General features: G+C 36.6%; 1 protein-coding gene across 3 annotated transcripts in view; it reads left to right on the forward strand.

Annotated features, from left to right (window-relative positions):
• bsna (bassoon presynaptic cytomatrix protein a) overlaps positions 1-23,151 on the forward strand; it is a 141,143-nt gene that overhangs the window by 13,088 nt on the left and 104,904 nt on the right. For 2 of the 3 annotated variants that reach the window (XM_072367605.1, XM_072367606.1), the window contains exon 2: positions 14,984-15,644. In XM_072367605.1, the coding sequence (XP_072223706.1) occupies positions 14,984-15,644 (661 nt within the window). Of the gene's footprint in view, positions 1-14,983; positions 15,645-23,151 lie in introns of those variants that run through there. The other variant, XM_072367607.1, reaches the window with a different exon arrangement.

The following is a 23,151-nucleotide window of genomic DNA, read 5'->3' on the forward strand; positions in this document are numbered from 1 at the left end:
TTAGGGGAAAAAACTGTTGACTTTTGAATGTAGGTTTTTTTGGATGATGTGTTCAAAGGTCTTCAAGTTCTTTTTTTTTCTTTTTTCTCGTGGCTTCAAAAGGAGCTGTAGACGAGGTTCCTTCTGTTCTGAGCCGACTTTCTGATTCTTGTACATGAATCTGATAATTAATTTCTCCTATTTCACCAGAGGGAAACAAAAACATCCGTATTCTGAGTTGACAATTTAAAAAAAAAACATTTTAAATGTGTTCCTAAAAGATGAACATATGGTCAAAAATCAACTGCTTGTTTTTATTTTTATTATTTGTACAACTTGTTTGATAGTATTGATTCTGATGGACAAGTCTCTGAAGTGACTTTAAGATGTAAAGCAGGCTGAGGGAAGAGTGAAAAAAGAATTAAACACAAACGGTATGAGAAAAGAACATAAGATATATTGTATTTGCTGGGATTCAGTCCAATGCAAGATTTATGGTTGGTCACAAACTTTCAGTCACTGAGCTAAAACAGGGCCACATTTCTTTTCCTGAACTGAGTTTGTGTCTGTTAGACATATTTCACAGCTTCCAGAAGGTACAAAATAAGTCATTTGATGGTTTACTTTCCTAAAAACTCTCTTACAGAAGCTTGTATTCCAATCTCCTTAAACCTTCCTTAGCTTTTTAAATATACCTCTATAGTTTATACCTGCTCTATATAGTTTAATAAAGCTCTGTTAAGAACAGATGTAATGTATCAGATGAAGAATCTTGTTTGTTTTTTTGTTGAGTGACTGTTGGAGACTTGTACTGACATGATTTAGTTTTGAGTCAATCATAGCTAATGTTGTAGTATATAGACACTTTCCTCCTCCAAAACAGTGACTTAGCACAAACCCTATTAAACCAATGGCCGTATATTAAATTGATCATTTTCAGGGATTCCCAGAAGAATGCTCTCGGGTAGTAAAGTGTAATCATCAGTGGTGACTGTATTTAGAATAAAGTGCTGGTCTTTCCTACAGGTGGTGGCTGAGTGTACCATCTACTGCGGAGCCCTGCCATTTATCTCTGCAGGCCTTAATGCGAAACTCAAACTCCTAGCATGTAAATGAAGAGGTGAAAACTTTGAGGTGTCCGGTATAAAAACAAACAAAAAAAACATTAGTGCAGAAATCATAGAGGGAAAAAAAGGTAGTAATCTGTTCTTAATGTATCATAATTCTTCTCTGTTATCACTGTCCTTTTCGCATTGGAAGCTTATATGTAAACTTAAAAGGCAGTTAAAGTAGCCTTTCAAGCTTTCTTGTTGTATTGTACCTCAAGATGTTTTCTTCTTCTCATTTTAGGAGGGTGTGTATGTTAGGTTTGTTTGTGGATATGTCCATGTCCTAAATGACAGTTTGGAATCTAAACTAAATACTGGTGGTGTTTGTTTTTTTTAATAAAATTTTTATTTTAACAGCTATCTTAATTAATTCCCCCTCAATGATTTAATTACCATCCTATTTATTCAGCCTAGCTGTTAATTTAATTTTGTGCACTAATGTTGGCAACATTAATCCAGTTAATCTCAAATTACTTTTTTCTTTTTTACTGCAGTAAAAGTTATTGTCAAAACAAAAAAATATTTTGTATAATTTTAGAACTTCTTGGACAACTTTTTGATTAAAATGTCAATTTGAAACATATTTTTGGCAATATTCTGTAAAAAAAAAAAAAATTAAGAAAATTAAAAAAAAAATTAAATGTAATACCCAAATATGTGTTATTCTATGCATACAACTAAGATCTATGGTACAACTAAGATCAGCAGGTTCTATACATGGGACACGACTCCAGCCTCGATGGAGAAAGCTGTTTTCAACATTTCTTTTCATACCACATCTATCAGTAATCAAAATGCACGTTGATAAAAATATTCATGAAACTCAGCTATTGTAAAACAAATGAGTCACCGTGTCTCAGTGTTAATAATCAATAATACAAAAAACATATCCTTCAAATTTACCAAGATATTTAATGATGTGTTCGACTATTTCAGTTTTACATGGTTTTAGCATTGTGTAGCGACACATTGTGCTAAAACAAAGACGAATGGAAAATAAAGCATGAAAAGGACAGTGATGAAATAGCAAAACTGAGATTACAAGTGACAAATGGTATTTTATAATTGTTATTTTGTTATGAAGTGAGCACTTGTCTTTGAGCCTTCAAATCGACTTAATTTTTTGTACCAAACCTCCATGTTTCTGAAGGCCTTCGTCAGCAGTCTGCCTGCTTGTCCCTGATTCTGTTTGACAGTCCTGCATGACAGTTAATGAGCAGAATAAAGGGAGGAGAGACAGAACGGGAGGTAAATCCAGTAGAACATATTGCAGCTCAGCGGTTCCGTTGTGTTGTGGCTTTGCCAAGGACAGGCTGCATATCCTTGCTGTCACACGGCAACCTCATAACTGCGGTCTTGCCCTTATTGATTCTGTGCTCCATGTTTTTAGAAGTGACAGAGTCCTGTGTGCTCTCTGATGTTCATGACCCTCTGGATGTGTAAGTAAAAGCCGGAATCTTGTTTCACAAACCCAAAACAGTTTGCAGATTATAACTGAACACATGATGAATGTTGCACCACATTCTTTTACCAAACTGTTATTTCCATTTGTAATTGTGGTGAAATTAAGTTGGACATCTCTAGGCTTGTGGCATAATTTTCAGTTTGACTTCAATGTTTTTCATCCATTATTTTGTATAGCATTGTTTTTTCTTGGTACTATGTTTATCACTAATATCACATATCAAAAGGAATAAACATATAAAAAATAAAGAAATTAGAGAACAACTGTTGTGTGCAGAGATAAGAATGAATAGTAAAAGTTTAAAAAATGCAAGACTGCTCTGCAACAGACTATAAAAAGCAACTTGGCCTGTTGTTACGAACCCTGTTAGAGCACTGCTTGTTGGTTGCATCAAGTAGAAATGGGTACACTGATCACACTGCTATGTTCTAATAGGTTTTTTGCTGTACAAGGATGTTACAAACTGCCTCACGATGCATGATTTTATGTTGCATTTAATAACATCTGCAAAACACTATTAGAAGTCCTATATCTCACGGGAACTTATGGAAACCTTAGTTTTGTCAACCTTCTCTTCCATGTTTTACAACAATATCCAGAATCCCCAAGTTAGCAGGTTAATACCAAATCTTTCATGTGTTATTCTTGATCTATCAAAACATTGGGCAAAGCACTTTAAAAGACATTTTTAGAATTTTTATTTTTTCTAAAATTCAGTGAAAAATATAATTGCTGACAAGAATTTTGTTCTTAATAACAATGTTGCAAAACAGTCATTTATCTTTTGTGTGAAGCTGAAAATCTGAGGTCCCACTTACAGGCTGCATTAAATGCAATGTAAGTTTCAGTCAATGCAAAACAAAACTTTTGCGTTGAGGGAAACACCCAGAGCAATTCCCTGTGGTTAAGGGATATGACAACAACTTTGTATGAGTGCCAACATCATGGAATAGGAAGATGTCATGCTGACATGAATCCATAAATGCAACTGTAACACGTTAACAGGAATATGAGTGATGCATATTAGCTGCAACTCAGGTAAACACTGCTGTTAACTGCTGTTAAACGAAACTTTATTTAGGTTGGTTGTAATCTTAATGTAGGTAGATTAGTCTACTCTAGTTGGTCTAGACCCTAAAAGCAAGTTATCAGATATGTGCCAAGCTTCCGTTAATGTTGTGAAAAGCCGCAGTTTCTTGTTACACGTTTCACCTGTTTCAAATAATAACTCTTGATTCTCCTCTTAAACTGCTGTATCATGCCGAGTCAGTATTTACTCATTATGCCACTCTATCAGGTTTTGACACAGATCTGACTGTTGTGTGCTCAGACAAAGGCTCTGGCATCAACAGCAAGCAAGAAACTTGAATAATCAAATGGAGAAAGACTCGAGGCCAAATCATAAGAAAGATGCATGATGAGCAATGCCACATAATTATCTCAACAGTTTATTTTGCCTCGTTTGCAGCAGTCTGTGTCAGGAATGAGACATTGTTGTGAGTGAGGTGCTCTCTATTTATAACCTTCTGTTCCATTTACCGGTCATTCAGAGTCTGAGCAGCACAAATTAATCCTTTTATTGCACACACAGCATGAAATGGCCTGCCACCACCATAGCTGTTCGTGGAGCAACAAGATGACTGGTTGAGGGAAATATTATTGGAGAAAAGAGAGAATTAAAGAGATTATATTAGTAAATGTAAAGAAAAACAAAATGTTTCTCTCAAAAGTGAACACATCATAAAGTATCATGTAGAAGACAGGAATTCAGTCTGAGTGCTGTAAATAAGTGATGAAGAGTTGAGTTTGCAAACTTCAAAATTGCTGAGCAATGAAACTGCCAAGTTATAAATGACACTGCTTGCTCTAAATTATGTTTGAGGATGTTGCTTCCTTAAAACAAAATGAATTAGGAAGAACCATGAATGATAAATCCAAAACTTACATATATTTTAATTTTTCTCAAGCCCAGTAGCCCCGTAAAGAAAATGGATCAGAGAAAACGAGTTCATATACCTTTTTCTAAAAACTTGTATCCCATTCCCCTGATGGAAATATAAACATATTTTTTACAGTACATACAGTTTTTAACATATCACAGCCCAGACAAGCTTCTACCATTGCCTGAAAAAATGGTCACAATATGGTATAAATGTTATGAGGGTTAAGATTAACGTTTAACACTGGAAGCTGGTTATATTTAATCATACTGCAAAGACAAAGATGATGAAAGAAGCAGCAGTCAGTCCTTGCCTGGGGGTGAGAGAGTTCTCCCAGAAAATCCTCAGGAGGATTTACCTCCCTCTGCACTTGACTGTCCAAGAATATATTGTGGGTGTGTAGTGAAAAAGTGAAAATATTGTTTCTATATTTAAGTCCAAACGTAGAAATTAGTCCCAGAAATCATGAGAAAATAACTTTTCATTCACTTTTCATGATCTGTTTTGTATAGAGCAGAGTTCAAATGATGTGATGTCAACCTGTAAATGTGTATGGTATACACATTTACAGGTTACCATACCACGCATTTCTTATGCCTAAGCCTAACCAATCTAAACTGAAAGCAAAGTAAAAAAAAAAAAAGTGAAAGTTGTTGAACCAATAAAAGGTTGGATGGGTCTCAGACCTGGTTCTCTAGCTTCACAGTCTGTGGTATAACACCACCTGTACCCCTTATTAGAGTTAACAAACGTGTAATAGTTGTGCAGCATCACATTTTGACAGTTTCATGTAATGCAAATTGTTCACACGTTACACTCTTCAAAGGAAAAACGTTAGCATGTAATGTTTTCAAAGCCTCGAAAATGTAGTAAATATATTTTTCAGTAGCCTTTGTTGTGAAGCTGCTATATTTTGTGCTCTTATACATTCTGGTGTGAGACTATGTTGGTATTTTTGGTTCAACCTTGGTAATTCTCCCACTCAGATGAGTCTCTTATTTATGTAGGAGAATTACATTGTTCTATGATTTGCTCAGTTACCCACAATGCCATGCTATCTTTGTTTTTGTTTATTTAGTTACTGACCTGTTGGTTGTCTCAATGAGAGTAGTTACAAAGTGAGTCTGAATAAACTTCAGACAACTTCAAACAATCATAAAGGAGGAGGGGGGTAAAAATGAGTGGATTGTGTTCAACACGGAAAGGAGGGAGCAGGCAAAGGGGAACATTTTTTATTTTTATATGCATAATAGAAATTTCATGTGCAAATACTGATTTGTTTCAGTGGAGTACTCTTCATGTTTCATTGTAAAACTGACAGGACAGCATTTTAAAAATGCATTTATTTACATTTTCTCCTGAGGCAACAAACTGCTGACAAGAATTTCAATTAAAGCAAAGAAGATTTTTTTTCTTTACAAAATTCACTGTGGAGTCAGGAGGAGAGTACTTCCAACCACTGCAGATGCTGTGGATTCTTCCAGGATTATTCTCATTAAAGTTGAATGTACCTTTACACTTACAAATTCTGTTTTATTTTGATTTTGTGATTTTAAACAGATGTCTAAGATTGTCTTGTGACAAATTATATACCATCTAACATATATGAGAGACTGGCATATTTCATCTTATCATCTTAGTTTGTTTTAATAACTTTAGTTGCACTTCAGTGTAAGGCTATCAGAAAGCGACATCTACACTTACACCCTTTTTTTTTAACTGGTCATAAAACCCACTAACATCTTGCTTTGGGAAAGGGTTTCTTTAGAGTTAGCATTTTAAACATTGGAACCCATGCCTTGTTTTAAAGATAATGGTCTCTAACAGGCCTAGAAGTAATATGATAGTGGGTAAATCTTTACATAACATCTTGTAAGCAATATACTGACTGAACCTACAGTATTAGGTTTAGTCCTACGAGCAATCCTCTTCTCCTTGTAAACGCTTTCTCTGTACCATTTTTTTTTTTTTGCCACCTTCATGACATATGTTACCGTTATGCCGACGATAAAATGGATCTATTTCTCCGTAAAAAAATAAAAAACTATAAGCGACTTCAACTTACCCTGCTAGTGAAGCTTGTATATTTAAATCTTACAGTTACAATTACCATCTTATTGATTTTTATTTGACTTCTCAGTTGATCAAATCTTTGCCTTTAATTCTATCCCACCCCAATAGCTAAACAAAGGTGATTATGCTTTCACTATTTCAGCTCATAGCCTTTGTAATCTTGTACCACAGTATTAGTATCAATCAGATTGTCTGGGATTGTTTATGAAACCTCCAAAAACTAAACTTTATGGGTAGCATTTTCACAGAACTCCATCACTGTCTTGTTTTTGTTCATTATATTTTGTAATTTATTCTTGGTTTAGATTGTGTATGCGTGTGCTCTGAATATTCTAACAAAGCATTGAAATAGTCCCTTATAATTCAAGTTTTACTTACTTTCATACTATAAACACAAGAAAATCTTAATATGAATTTCCATGTGTGTGTTTGTGTCACAATGAATGTGGAAATGTGAAGGTCTTTGTAAAGACAGAGTATGTTGGGCAGGTTTTCAAGTATGTACCAGCAAACTAAGCCTAATATTTCTTCTCCCAGACCTTTCCTCTCTCCGATCATCTCTTCTGTTTCTCCCTTTGATCAATTTCACACCAGCCTCAGTTTGTCAGAATTTTGCTGTTTTCATTTCAGAGCTTGAGCTGACAAAAGGAGTGCTAGTCAGGTTGTTAGTCAGCATTGCTCCCCAGTCATTCATTCAGTTATCCAGCAATTCCTCCTGTTACTTCAAATGCAAACCATTCAGTCAGCCAGTTTAGCTGTAATTTAGCCCTTATCAAGTCAGTTGTCCACATTTTCATTTATCTGATAAGTTAATTATTCAATATCCATTCATTCAGCTAGCCAGTCCCTTTTATAATACGCTGGCCAATTTGACAGCAAACAGCCAGCATCAGATCGGACATGTCTCTTTTTGATAGTAGCAAGTTGATCAGACTCATAGCCAAATATTTAGCTTGTCAGATAAATGGTAACCAGCAAGTCATTCAGTCTTCCTACATATCAGTGAAACAATCAAATTTTCAAAATACAATTAGTGTTCCAACCCTTTTTTTAAAATATAAAGTCTGTGTGTGTTGTGTACTGTGTGTTTGTAAGATTTGCTCATTTTTCACAAGTTAACAGTGTATGTGGCTGCATCTTAACAGAATAAGTACAGACAACTGTATCTGTGTGTGTTTGGTTGATAATGAACAGTCTATTACACAATGTGGCGCTGATGACTTCTAACAACTGAAAACAATGAGCTTGTTCTCACACAGAGAGGTAAATGTTGACAGGTGTGCTTACGTTACGGAAATTTTTATCACCTTTCATGAGGAAGAAAGAATCTGCTAAAAACAGATTCAGGATATGGAAGAACGTGCATTCAAAACATCCAGGGCACATGAACCAACTCAAACCTTTTCTGCATCTTTCATACATTTAAGTGACATCATAGCTGTGTCTTATAAGTCTGTGTAAAGAATGCATCAGACTTGTTTTGTTGTCGGGGCATCCTTGCAAATGAATACGGTCTCTCAATGGCTTTTCATGTTTGAATAAATATTGAACAAATTAATTGGAGGGTTTCAAGCTTCCGGGTCAAATAGATAAAATACAAATGGGCTGATTACTTATTTCTGCTGTGAAATACAGTAAGCTTGCCCATGTGAACACATCTATACAACCACCTGGGTACTGTAGAGTTATTGCTGGGAGCTCTAGGAGTGCTGTTCTCCAGCCTCTATTGCTGTATGTCAAACAGTAACTTCACTGAATTTTCTAGATGTGGATTAAGTTGCCTGCAATAATAAACTAATTTATGGAAACTTGCACTCATTTATGGGAATTGTAGATAAAGCAGAAGTAGATGCTGAATGGGATTGGAGAACAAGCAGAAAAGTATCAGCCATTTATTCGACAATCCAAGATGTCTCTGCTGAAAGTGGGAAAATCAACTTGATATAAAATGGTCACTGCAGTGGCGGACATTGGTGTTGATCCTTAGCTCTTCATCAGCGTGGCTCTTCACAAAAGCAGTCCATTGAGTGCAACTCTAGTGACTCCACTTATGAGTGTGCAGTCCCCCTAACAATTGCAGTATGACCTATTTGACCCTTCAATCCACTGAGTGTAACTCTGGTTCTGAGCACATTTATAGCTATCATCTGTGTTGCAGCTATTTACAAAATGAATTTAATTCTTCTTCAGTTATTCATAAATAATTTATCCTCTTCACCCTTGGACCTTGGTTGTCCATCCAGATAAATGCCCTTAGCATAATAGAAACATAAACATGCATAATTGCTTGTTTTCAATTCTTGGTACACTGACCAGTTCATGACAGTTTCAAATTAGACATTTCCCAGATTTTATACAAAGAAATTGATATTGCAAAGTGGGTTAATGTTGAGGTAAATTGATTTGAACAACCGTGTCTCTCATACAGCTCCTCTGGTTCATATCTTATGTAAGTTCAAGGCTTTAATGTATAATTGAACATTGAACACAGGGAGAAGACATCTCGTTCCCTTTTTAGAGTAGACTTCACTATTTAGCCTTGTAGTAAGTTTCTTAGTTCGAAACAAGAGCCAGTGCTTTTGGCCGTTGCTCAGCACAACGTGTGACAAAGTAATTTGCTGCAAAGCCGCCTTTCACTGATTGAAATGAGTAAACACTGAACAGTCTGTGTATGTGTATAGTTGTACATGTTTATGTTTTGTGATTGTATGTCTGTGTACATAAATCTTACCACGATAGGTGGAATATCATGATTTCTACCTCCAAAGTCATATGTGTGTTGGTGTTCTGTGATTGTGCACGAGTACTGTGGTATAGCTGTCTGAGAGTTGCCATTTCTTATTACGTAAGAAGTCTTTATGCGTTTATCAACTGCTTATAGACTCTTTTCTTAACTGCTTTCCAGGAAAAATGTTACTGAAAAAGGTCAAGCCCCAAGTTGCATCACATACTATAATTCAAGCATTTGCAGGAAGTGGAACTACAAGTAGTGAGTTATTGGTGTGGATAGCTATTTGTAAAACTTAATTTTAAACAGTTTGCAATGTGGCAGCACAGTATGCGTGTGGGGGCAAAGCTTTGGTTGCATACAGTATTTAATTTGACAAGTTCCTGTTGTTGCCTTATGCAAAATATGGTGTTGCAGCAGGGTTCCCACATGGGAAGCAATCAAACTTCATATTTCATCCAAATTGTGCAAAACATTGAATGGACATGCCTGTGTTTAAATTCATGGGCATTCATTTATTTGTTTGCTGTTCTTCTGCATGGTTTCAGTGTATATTTTTATATACCCAGTAGTGCTGGTGCCCATAGGAACAGCAATTAGCAGGATGTGCTTGTGGTGTGAATCATCTGTTAGAGGAACATGTAGGAGAAAAGAGCTGCCAAGTGCATCAGCTTTCTAGCGCAGGAGAAACCAGAAATGGTGTTAATTGTTGACTGGCTTCATGTTTTCATTCAGAAAACACGACAGGCCTATACTATGTTGATTATTATGCTGATACTACAAATCAACAAAAGAAACAAAACTAGAGCTATTCCTGGATGAGTTAATCTGAATTGTTGAAGATTTAAAGTGGCTACACTGATGAAATGCTAACCAAACTGCCTTTTTATGTTACCATTATTACACTTTCAAGTCCACCCTAGCCAAGTTAGCATCTTTGTTGTTAGTTATAGCTGTACCTGTTCACGAAACTGTGCACCAAAAGAACTGTAAAAGACTGTTAAGATACGTTAACGCTGTTTGCCAAATAGACTAGTGACTTTCATGTTAGGTTGCCAAATCAGACCTGCTAAATGCAGGTTTGACACTTTGATTGTAGAGAGTTAGCTCATTAGTTAGCCAGCAAACTACCCAAAATCAGTCATTGTATTATTGAATCTCTTCTGGATACCAGTTATTCTACTTCTAAATTAAGTACAATGACAGCTTTGAAAGAAAGGAACTTTCTGAGATGGGGAGATCCGAGAAAAGTTCAACTTGAAGCAAACTATCTTTTTTATCATAAAACTATCTTTTATGACCACAATCTTGATCTCACCATTAAGCTAACAAGATGCTAGCTGGACTCCATAGGCCTACATGTTGGTTAACCAGGTGTTTGACCCTCTAAGAGCACAAATAACAATACTATAGGAAAAACTAAAGACACATTTTTTTTTTGCAACTATTTTTTCAAAAGCTAAATATGTACAATACCAAGAAACTGCAAAATTGCAAGATGGTGAGAAGTGGAAAGGACATAAATAATATGAGGTGAGGTGGAGAGAATGGTGGGAGAGGAGGCAGATGGAAATATGGGCCATACCAAAGCAATTCTGTCAACATCCCTGAGTGGGAAGAAATGGAGGCAGAAGAAGAATGGGGGAGGAGGAGGGAATAGATGTTTGGTTTGGGTCCACCAATAACCTAAATAGACGTGTTATGCTGCAGGTCTAGAGGTGGGATAAGGATTATGCTCATCTGAGGGGAATGTAAATCATGTAAATCCTTAACAAATCTATGTTCTCACTGCAACATCAGACTTATGCTTCAACTAAGAGTCAGTATAACAAGAAGTAACAAGAATTCTTGAAAATGAAACAAAAATGTAATCACAAAAGTTTAACTTTCTCGAGATATTATTAGTATAATTGTCTAAACTCTTAGCTGTTTACTTTTTTGGATATGTCAGCGTGTCCATATTTCCGTTTGCTTCCCTTCACTGGTCAGACATATCTCTTCTTGTCAGCTTGACTTTTGTCTTTTTCTCTTTTCTCTTATAAAACGGAATAATGTATTTTTAAATCTTTTTGGCTTAGAAGTGATTAATCCTAACCCCCTTTCAGAAAAAGAAAGTGGAGTAAACACCAATGAAACCTCCCATTGAAATGTTACCCAGAAAATTGAGTTAACAAATTATATCAGAAAGTTACTTTGGAACAAAATTGTTTTTTGGAAATTGCCATTTTGAGCATATTTACTCTAGAATATCTAGAAGCTCCACTTTTCTAGGTTGTAATAATGATTTAAAAATTCAGAGCTTCTAGCTATAGACTGAAAAAATATGTTTGAGGCTATAGGTTTAAAAAACTAAATAAAATCTAAAACCCATTTAATGTCCCAAAATGAACAGCGATGGATGCTAAATAAAACCTGACAAAGCCTAGTTTGGAAAGAGGAAGACTGGTCACTAAGATGATGTCTCTTTTAAACATTAGACAGAACACTGCTTAATAAAAGAAGAACCAATGACGTCAGCTGTCGCTTACTCTCTTCTTTCTTCATTCTTCTGTCCCTGTCATTGTTACTTATTGGCAGTCAAGCTTTATCCTCCTCTTCCACAGTTGGAGAATAAAATGAGGATCATAATGGGAGTTGGTGAAACCACTTTGACTAAACAAGAATGTGTATTGGGCCATAAAAAGCCAGGTGTGACAGTGATAAATGTCTTCAGTATGCAGAGTAAAGTGTGTAAACACAGAGAGGAAGTGTTCCTACTATTTAGGTTGTTACCTGTGTCAGCCTCAGTTACACACAACAATTAGTGATGATGTCTTCCTGAAAAAGTATCCAAAGTCTTTTATTGCTATTTTCTCCTTTTCACTTAACTAAAGCACAAGCTTATGATGATGCATTTAAGTTGATAAAATCTGTAAAATAGTGTTTAGAAAATTGTAAGCACAACCCAAGGTTTAAACTGGTTAAGTTTAAAAATCTATTTTATTTTAGATTAAAGAAATGGTTTTAGGACAGACTTTGAATGGGATGACAGAATAAAATGCAGAAAAAGCACTTTTGTCATCGACAAACAACAGAACACCCAAGTGTACCCATTACTGTGCATGATAATCAATACCACTTGCATTCATTCACCATCATAGGTACAATAGTTTTCTCAACACTATGAGTGGAGATTCAAAATTTTTTTTATCATTCATGCAACACCATAGTCAGCAATTGTGTTGCACAGCTGTAATTGTCATATCCCTGCTGCACTGTGGAAGTGTGACCAAAAACTAGTCTGCACACCATGGACTTTGCTTTTCCTATTCAGTCGTGACGTTATAGTATGCTACATACAGTGTAGATATGAATATGCTCAAAATTTGGACATTTAGAATACTGGACATGTGAGGTAGCACTTGTTATGTAAATAATTTTTCATTCTTGATAAGTACTGATGATAATAAAAGTTATTGGTTAAAAAAAACCTAACTATTTTGACTGCTGTAGCTTATGTTCATCCTTTCACATCATGAGTTTCTCTGTTGCTTTTAAGTCTCAAATCCCTTCTGCTCCTGCAGAGAATTCGATTAAGGTCTTAGTTTTTTGTTGAGTCTCTCTGTTTCCCCTCAAACATGCTGAAACACACAATAAATTACACTCTGTTACACATATTCACACAAGTCCAGCATGTGCTGCAGAGTGTGTACCTAGTGGTTGTCATTATGATTTGCTGGGCACAGTTTTTGTTTGTTTGTTTGATAGATATTAGTCTGCTCCGACAAAGCAAACTGTTAGCTTGTTTCACTTTACATGGGGATCAGGTGAACCTGCTCGACCAAAATGAAATGTCAGCATTGTTGAAAAAAGAAGGGATGTCATTGGAAAAGTATCAATGAAGAAGCATACATATAAGTTTTTTTTATTGTTTCAATTAAAAAAAGCCCCTGAGTTATTTAGTAATGTGGTAAGGCTCTGTATTTTCGTCCATCGCCACATCACGTCTTGTAAGAGTGTTTTTGTCTGGTAGTCTTGGTACAAGAGAGACAAACAGGGTCACATTGGGTTCAAGTCTCTTTTAAGAGCAGAAATGAAAATGTCAAGAGAGGAGAGATTCAACCAAGAAAAAAGAGCACCAAGGGAGCAAGGCCATTGTTAGTGTTCAGTTAAAAGATAATAGACAGTTAGACAATGGAAGGAGTGGGAATTCAGCAAAAGAGGGGGAAAGAAAATTTTATAGAGAGATTACAACGGAGAGTGAAAGAAAATGAAGGAAAATAAGAAACAGACAGTTTTCACATTAAAAAATAGGGAAAAATTATACTTGTAATTGTTGGTTTTTCAAATACTTTAACTGCTTCAGTCAACAACGCCGTAGGACTTGGATTAAAAACAAAAATTAAATACTGTAAGGAAAATACATTTTCGAAAGATTAAATTATAAATGATTAGTTATCTAAAAAAAATCAACAACAACAAATGTATTGTTATGTTGTTTAGAAACCTTTTTATATGATATTCCAGTTTTAATTCAAAGCAGCCTGAGAGGAATTTTTCTTTATCCTTCCAAAACATAAATCAGTGCACATAAGAAGCACGTCTCTGTCATTGTGGAAGTCAAGGGATATTTTAGAAAAATCAAATACTATTCCTGTCTTACGGCATTGATGTCAACTCACAGTCAGAGGAAATGACAAAGCTTTGATATTTTGGGACTTGTGATAGTTATTTCTCACCAACTGATTTAGTTTCCCGTTTAATGTAAACTAAAATTAAAGAACATGATATCAGGTGCAAGAAATCATTCAGTATTTCCACTCACAATGTATCACAGTTTCTGCTGCATGTGTTTGCCTCTTGTTGTAAGTGTTCATTGGGTGTTGCTGGTCAGTCTTACTAAAGCCTGTTAAGTTGTTGCCTGTGGACAGTTAAGACACTCTTTCATGGTTTTCAGTAGCAACCTGTGAAATAATCGTTAATTATTTTTGCTGGTTTGTAATATGAGTTCTGTTGCTAAATTTGTTAGAATATAGTGACAGTTATTTGGCTGCATTTTTCTGTGGTGCTTATCCATTTATAAAATGCATTGAATAAAATAATTAAAGACAATAACTTTCCTCTGTTTATTCAGTGGCATTAACCAGTGCAAGCAACAGAAAAAAAATATTAAACTGAATTCGGCTATTATTTTGTTCTAGAAATTCAAATGAAGACTAGGAACACTGAGTCAATTTTGACTCATTGCATCCTTTATCTCAAATGGAGGTAAACAAAAGTGGACTCCTCATTAAGTGGCTGGAAGTCTTGAGTTTTATTGGCTGAAATTGCAACTCTGGCTGTATTTTTAACAGCTGTAGCTTGGTACCCTGTGGCGCTAACATTGCCTTGTGAGTTGTTTGACTTTTTACTGTTTTGTGCTGACTTATCTGGAAAACGGACTTATTTTTAATCAAAATGCCTGGATATTTAATCTACTAATGACTACTGTTGTCTGAAAAACAAGTTCAAGCTAGTTTTTGAGGGTGCAGCCATTAGTCACTCGCAGTCAAACAGTTACATTGTTGCTGTCAGTGTTGTGTAGTTAAAATTTATTTCATATTATTAACTTTGTATTTCAGTGGGATTTGACATAATTTACCTGTAATTGAACTGTTGTAACATAATTCTAAATGTTGTCTTTTTCTTTTGCTTTGTCCCTTTCTTTCAGGGGTCAGATGGGTAGTCCCAAGCCTGGCATGCAACAAGGAGGGCATGGAGGCGGAATGGGAGTCGGAGGGATGGGGGGAGGGATGGCGGCAGGAATGGGTGGAATGGGAGGAGGAGGAGGAGGAGGAGGAGGGATGGGAGGGATGGGAGGAATTGGAGGAGGAGGGATTGGGGGAATGGGTGCAGCCATGGGCACTAGTGGTGGAATAGGGTCCAGAGCTGGTGAGACCTACCGCCTGGCAGCTCATGACAGCCCCACCTCCCCTCGACACATGCAATCCAGCCAGGGTTCGGGCATGGGGCAGGGCCCAGGGTCTGGCCACGGGATGGGTCATGGTCCATCTGGGTCAAACATGGGAGGCCATGGAGGTCAAAATCCTGGTCAGCATGCCTCCCGTCGCAACCTCCAAGTCGACTTCAGTGGTTCGGGCGGCTCCAGGACGGGCCGGTCTCCTTCTATGTCTCCAGACCGCGGTGTGACACCCACCTCACCCTACTCCGTGCCACAGATTGCACCCATGCCGAGTAGCAAACTGTGCCCAGTGTGCACCACCACAGAGCTGTCCAACCCACCGGCTGTACCCAACTATAACACCTGCACCCAGTGTAAGGCAACCGTCTGCAATCAGTGTGGATTCAACCCCAACCCTCACCTAACTGAGGTAGGTCAGGTTTGACAAGGACCTGTGTGTAAGCGTGAATCTACTGTATGTGTGTGGAAGATTATAAAAACATAATCAGACAGATTTATAGTATGGGATCAAGGGTTTGAGTAATATGATAAGACCCCTTTGGTAAACTAAATGATGAATGTTTGAGAAATGGATTGAGTAGTGAATGAATTAAGTTTTGAATCAGTTCAGTAAAAATCCCAACTTGGCTAAACAATGTGTGTATTTGTGATGGACAGCCAGTGTAAGGACTCAGCAAGTGGCAGCTTGCTAAGGTGCTGTCCGTGTCTACATTAAAGACGCATGTCATTATTAGGTCTGTCTGTGTGTGAAACACCACAGCACTCTGCATTTAAAAAAGGAGGAAGGAGATATGGAGAGGTTTGGGGAAAAAACGGACGGATTAATGCAACTCTATAGTTATTCAGAGATGGAAGGAAGTGACAGTTATTTGGCTGCATTTAATAGCGCTGTCTCCCATTAAAGAGCCCCTTGGCTCTGGGAGACAGCGCTATTAAAACTGCTGGTTTAAACAAACAACTGTTGTTGCTATTTGATTTAATTTTGCACAATGACCTACCATCAGTATGTGTACCCAGTACATAATTTATCTTAATGCACAATGCTAATGAATTGGCAAAGTAAATTATCAATATATCCAAGGTTTAGAAAATCTAGTGTTTTTGGTATTTAACAATCTCTGTTTTTCACAAATGCTTTTTAGTTTTTAGATATCTACAGGAAATTATAAAAAGAGAAACAAACCTCATTTACATGAATGTGTTATCATACTAGTATCAGTAAGGATTGATATGACAGAATGCACACCATGTATCATTAAGTGCAGCACACCACAAACTGCTGCCTTCCAACATAATAATTTAATTGAATCTACAGCTCTCTGGGTCAACAAAAAGGTGCCTGATAAGCTGACTCTGCATTTATTTTTGCCTCTAGATGCAGGCTCATGATCAGAGTTATAGTGCTGCCTTAAAAGGCAGGTATCATTTTTTTTCTTTTACACCATCATGTCCAGCTCAGAGAGTAAAGAATAAACGCCCCGTGTTATAATAAACAGTGACCTGTAGTGATTGCTTTGCCATATTCAGCTGACCCAAAAACAGGCCAGTAGTACATGCACATGGTTATATATCTTCTGTTGCTTGACATCAGCGAGTAAACGTGAGTTTTTAGTGCCCTAAAAATGATGGATTAATCTAACCAACCCCTTCAATAAAGGTGACTAGTACTGGCTAGAGAGAAGTGGAAATGGTCAGGTTATGTCTTCGCATTCCTAGGAAAATAAAAATTTACTTGCAGCACACTCATGAATGTGATGAACATAGGAAAAGTTTTTGAAGTGGATTTTTTTCCTGATTGAAAAATAAGTGCACTACAACACTGCTTGTGTGCAGTGTATGGGAACAGTCACATGATATGCATTTTTACAGAAAGAGATGACCAAAATCATATGAAATAGAACTTCTCAAAACAGGACAAACGCACAAATAATGTGGGTGAAGATCAAATCACTCCTGTATGTATACGTTCAGCTGGACTCAGAAGAGCCTGGGTGCTATGCACAGGTTCCAAAGTCATCCAAAATCTTTTTGTAATATCTGTAAAGTGTATATTGATACAGCCAAATTCCTATTAAAGCTGTTCTTATTAAAATGTTATGTTTCTTTTGTTAGATGGCTAAATGTGTCAGAAATTATAACTGAAAATCAGCTCATTAAGACTTGTTGTCAACCCGCAGACTGTCATGAGACAAAATCACTGTTCAAGTAACTTAAGCACAATGTCTGTGCAGTGAATACAGCAAAACTAACATTTACAATGATCTCTGACAGAGGATGTTGGAGGCAGCAGAATGTCTCGAATGTTTTCTGAAACTGGTGGAAGGATAGTGGTCCAATTAAATGGCCAAGTTGAGCTGTAATCATAGCTCAACTTCAACTGTGCATGCAACCAGGTTGACTGTGTCTGTCAGCAGGAAGCACTTGATTTGACAGATTGCCCTTTAGGTCTTGATTTATTCTATGCCAGCATGGCAACCTGCAGGTAATGACTGAATAATCCATATCACACAGCACACACCCCGCTGCTTACATCCAGTAAGGTGTGAGTTTCCCAAAAACACTCAGTCATTAACAGGCAGTTTTAAAAACTATGTAATTCTCAGCACAGCACGTTTTAAAGGGTTTATTGGTTGTAATATTATTTGGATACCGTATTAACAGTATGGCAGCTTCTGTCTGGATCATTTGGGATCATCTTTAAGACAAAACTTTGATCTTTCTCCATGCACGCATGCTTGCACACACAGTCATCAATGTGTGTGTTTGTTTGTGTGTGCAAGAGAGAAAAAGAGAGTAAGAGAGTGAGTACTACAGGTTAATACTGGTGGATAATGCTAATGAAGTGGAAGGAAGGAGTTGATAAGCCTCTGACTTAGGGATTTGCACTGCACTCATAGATTAAAATAGTCAACACTACACACATTACACTTACATACACACAAATGGACATGCTCATACAAACACATATCTGTCTTTGTAAAGACAATCATTGACATAATGTTAACCTAAACCGGATCCTAACCTGAAGCTTATAACTGAGTCTGAGCTTTCAAACAGCCCTTTTCAGGAAATCTTGTCATTATGATGGTTTAAAAAAAGATTTCCATGCACAAACAGACACAAATGGCTCAACATAATTCTTCATGAAGCTTCGGCAGTAAATCAGAATGTTAATTAATTGAAGGGACCCACCGGGATTTCTGGCAGGGTGAAATGAAAAACACCACATGTATTAAACCCAATCATAACCTTAGTGGAAAAAGGAAATTCTCTGTTCCCATTGCACACATACATGAAGGGAAAGGGTGACATTCTTGTAACCCGTTTATTTTGAGTGAGTAGGTGTCCAAACATTTGGTTTATATTGTATTTATGAAATTATCTCCATAAGACTTTATTTAATTTGTTTGAATTGTGCATACATGTGCCCTGAACACAAAGCTTTGCTGCATTTGAGCAACCCCTCCATCTTGTACAGAATAATACACTGGTCCTTCTGTTGTTTGGGTTGATATGAATTATGGATTAGCTCACCACTCCTATTAACATTCATTATTTTCTCTATCACTGTCTTTGCAAATCGATGTTCCCTCAGTGCTAGCAACCTAGAAAAAAAAAAAAAAAACAGTTGCACCCCGCAATCCTTGGTACTCTAATGCAGTTTACAACATTTATGTCACGGCCGAAGTATGGACCCGAACCCAAATGCACGACTCCAAAGACCAAAGTATCAAAATAAATGTTTTATTGAACAAAATGAACAAACAGAAAATCACTCTTACGAGGCTGGGCTAAGAAAAGGACACAAACAGAAAATCACTCTTGAACAAAGTATCAAAATAACAAGACCTGACGATGGGCAAAAGATGCTGGTTCTCTGCCATGGGACAAGACGAACTGGCAAAGGACAAAGGGAGACACGGACTATATATACACACACACAAGGTAAGGACACAGGTGGAAACAATCAGGGTGGAGACATGTAATTCCAAAGGTGGGAAAACAGACAAAGGGGAAAGTAAAACTAACAACAACAGACACAGACTGAAAGCAGAACCAAAATAAAACAGGAAATCACCAGACAACATGGACACGAGATAGCACTGAATAAATTAACTTAACATTTCTTTTTCTTGGACATGACAATTTAGGGGACGTAGCCCAACAGCTTCTAGAACAGGGATGTCCAAAGTTGGTCCTCAAGGGCCGCTGTCCTGCGGGTTTTAGATGTTTCCCTGCTTCAGCACACCTGATTCAGATCAATGCATCATTAGCAGGCTTGTGCAGAATTCAACAATCTTTTGAAGAGACCGACCCCCCCTTAGCCTAAAATAAGTTTTCATAAAAGAGGAAATGCAAAAGACAAAATATACTTAAACTGAACATTACCCATTATCATCACAAGTAATCAATGTACTGTGTTTCCTGGTAATCTAATAAGCAGCACAAGCACTCCATAACTGTCGTACTACTCTCTGATTCAATTTGCATCAGATAACATTTAGCAGATTTAGCGAGACAAGCCAGAGAGATTATTCTATATTAACAATCAGGTTCATTTCATTATGTGTGTTTAACAAGTACAAAGAAATGCATGTAGTCTTAAAATGCAATCAGAATCTTTGTTTTTCTTGTATTAATTATGTTGACTTGATTTGAAGGAAATACGCTCTTAAGAGGAGGAGGATAGAATAAGAAGAAAACCTCTAACTAAAGAAGGGTGAACCATGTTTTGTTAGACGAATTATCTTAAAAACGTGCAATAAGATGTATCCAATTCGTTTACAGCTGTATGTGGATGGTCCACTACTTTGTTCTGCTCCAGAACCACTCTATTACAAGGCACTTTATTGCCTCCTTTTTTTGTGCGAAGGGAACATATTAATACTTTATACCCAAGCTTCCACCTTTATCATTGTGCTTTTTACTTTTTATCATATTTATCTTATAAGCAGTTTCAGCATCCACATTTCGTAAATGCCAGATAGAAGTTAGAAGACTAAACCAAGGGAGTGAAAGCAATTATGCAGGTCAAGGCTGAATCAGAGAGAGATTGTGATCATTGAATCTAGTTCAGGAAAGGTGGCTTGTCTTTAAAGGAAAAAAGATTACAGTATATAATGAAAACGTGTAGTGAAGGACTCAAATTTGCATACAGTCGGGTAAAAGTAAACGATTGAAGAGGTCCAAAATCAAATTCGATGTCCAGCGTCCAACAAAGAACAAACTGGAATCAAAGACTAAACTGAAAGACCACAGTTGGCTTGAAAGTTTAACATTAAGTACAAATACAGTCTGGCAGAGAACGTCTGAAGTCAAAGAGTATTTATATAGAATGAGTAATGATGGATTACAACCAGGTGTGGATGTGTAGGAACAGAACATTGAACACTTGAGTAATCAACTAACACAAAACAGGTGTGAAACAAACACAGGAAGGAGGAGAACGTAGACAAGCAGGCACAAAATCAGTTTAAAAATCAAGCTGGAAGTTGACAAAAACATGACTAAAACGGGAAATTAACAGTTTTAGAATAAAATTAGAATAAAAATGAATACCCATCAGTGAAATATTTGCAAGCATCTACACAATATTTCAAGACACAACACAAAAGTGCTCCATCGTATTTCCAAGATTATTCTTTTTTTTTTAAATATTTTAATATTTCATTGCAAGGCTCATAGGTTTGCAACGGCACAAAACTGAAGGATATAATGTATTTACGTTTCTTGTGATGTTCTTAAAAGAATATAAGTTTTAAAAGTATAAAAGCAAGTAATTACGACTCCTAACAGAATAAATGTGCTTTGGATATGCTGAGAATTTGTACTATAACACAAGATTGAAAGCAGTGACAAACTGACAAATAAAGCTTTTGCTGAAAAGCTCCTAAACATCAGAGAGAAGAAATGAGAACGAGTTTTTTTGGATGCAAATTCTTTATGAACCCAGTTTTGCACAAAGTCACTTACACAATCATAATCTCACAATATTCCCAGGTTTCCATCATCAGGTCAAAACTTTGACTTAAATATCTACATCGACAAGACAGGTTATCGTGAAATGCCGTGCTAAAACTTTCCTTTCCCTCCTATGGTTCATGGCAGTCCACACTTGTTACTGGACATCACTGTGTGAGTGAGAGTTTTGTTTTTGACTTCAAAGCATCAGTTTGTTTTTCACATCTACAAAATGTCACTAAAAAGCAAATTTGTATCTTTCTTTTTTGACCCATGTTTTAGTCATGCCTCTTGCAAAATTACAGGTAGTACTTTTGTGCCTCAAGTGATTGAGTAACATTCATTTCATGAATTCATTTTGATGTTGCGTGGGTGTGTGTGGTGTGAGCTGAAGTTTTCAGTTTAGCACCTTAAAAGGATAAACCCCGAGTGTTGCAGCTCTTATGAATATGGATGAGGGATATTGAAACACCCACACGTCATGTATTTGCAACTCATTTGTATGAGTTATTCAATCCTTCAAAAAGAACACCTGGGAAAGATACTGAAAACCCTGACTGTGGTGGTTCATGTCTGCATATGGCGCAGAAAATAATTTGCAGATAGGTTGCAGGTTTGTCACCTTATTCATCTCTTAATAAATCATTAACTGGTTGGACTCAGTCACCTATACTGCACACCGCTTTGAATCAGAGAGGACTCTTGTGGTCGAGAGAAGGAACACAGCAATTCACTCTTACTTCTAAATCTCTGCACTTAGTTTAGTTGAATATATTTAATCGACCCTTTCCTTTAAAAATACGATTACATCTACACTCATCACACATTAATCCATTCATATTTCTATTTTGCATCATTTATTGTTTACATAATAAAAATTTGAACATGTTCAAACGAACACAGCTTTTACAATAAAAATGTTCACTTGACCATTTGTTGAGAGATTAGGTAATGTTCAATCTGATGTTTTCGTGGCTGCTTGCACCTGTTTAATTCCCAGGAGTTTAATTTTTGAGCTGATGTGCTTTGCAAATTAAGGCAGATCACCAGAGATTTCTTGCTAATGACAAAAAAACAAATGAAGCAACAACAGAAAAGGAAACCAAAACAGAAGTAGACAAAACAAAGCAAAACAACAACAATTCTGATACACTGTTTTTTACCCAGGTTTCATATTTGAGTCCAACTTATCTAATTTAATTTTTCTGAATATGTAAATAAGTGCATCTGAAACATTTTTCAGTATTTCAAGGCTTTTTCTGTCTGAACCCTGAGAGGCTCTTGGCTACCTGTATCTATCTCTCTCCTGGTTCCCAGCTCAGCCTTTTGGCACCATGTCTTCCTCCCTGTTGCCTGTTTGTTGTTCAACAGACTGGGTACTAATTTTAGACACAGCATGCACGTTGGGCTGCTAATAGAATTGTGTGTGCATATACATATTCTGTGTGTGTTCGCCTTTGATTAATTAGTTTTTTGTAAAATCTGCAGACTGTGCTTCTCTCGTCCCTCTTCTCCAATCATAGCACTTGCCTCTCACACACTATTTATGGGATTGTATGTGACTTCTTTGTATTTAGTAATTAATACAGCTCACAGTCTTTTTATGTATTGTGTTTTCCTCTGAGGACAGACAACTGTTAGTGTCACAGGTGATTTTTCTTCTTCGGGGTCAATTGATGCAGAATTTTCCAAAGTATTTACATATGAAGAAGATAAATGGTTTGGCTTTAATCACAATTTTTGTCAGGAATAAGAAAAACTGAATTGGAATGTAAATGTGTTAACTGCATGTTAACCCCAAATCTTGATAAAGCTAAACTAAAAGGAAAATAACAAGTCAAGGGGGCGACGCGGTGGAAAAATGTTCAAATATCCTCCCATTTCTTCCTTCACACCATCTCTTTTTCTCTTTTCACTCATCTCTACTGCCTTCTGGTGCAATCAACTGATGAAAT

This window comes from Leuresthes tenuis, unplaced genomic scaffold (genome assembly GCF_036924035.1).
Source record: "Leuresthes tenuis unplaced genomic scaffold, fLeuTen1.0.hap1 SCAF_16, whole genome shotgun sequence".
Taxonomy (NCBI): Eukaryota; Metazoa; Chordata; class Actinopteri; order Atheriniformes; family Atherinopsidae; genus Leuresthes; species Leuresthes tenuis.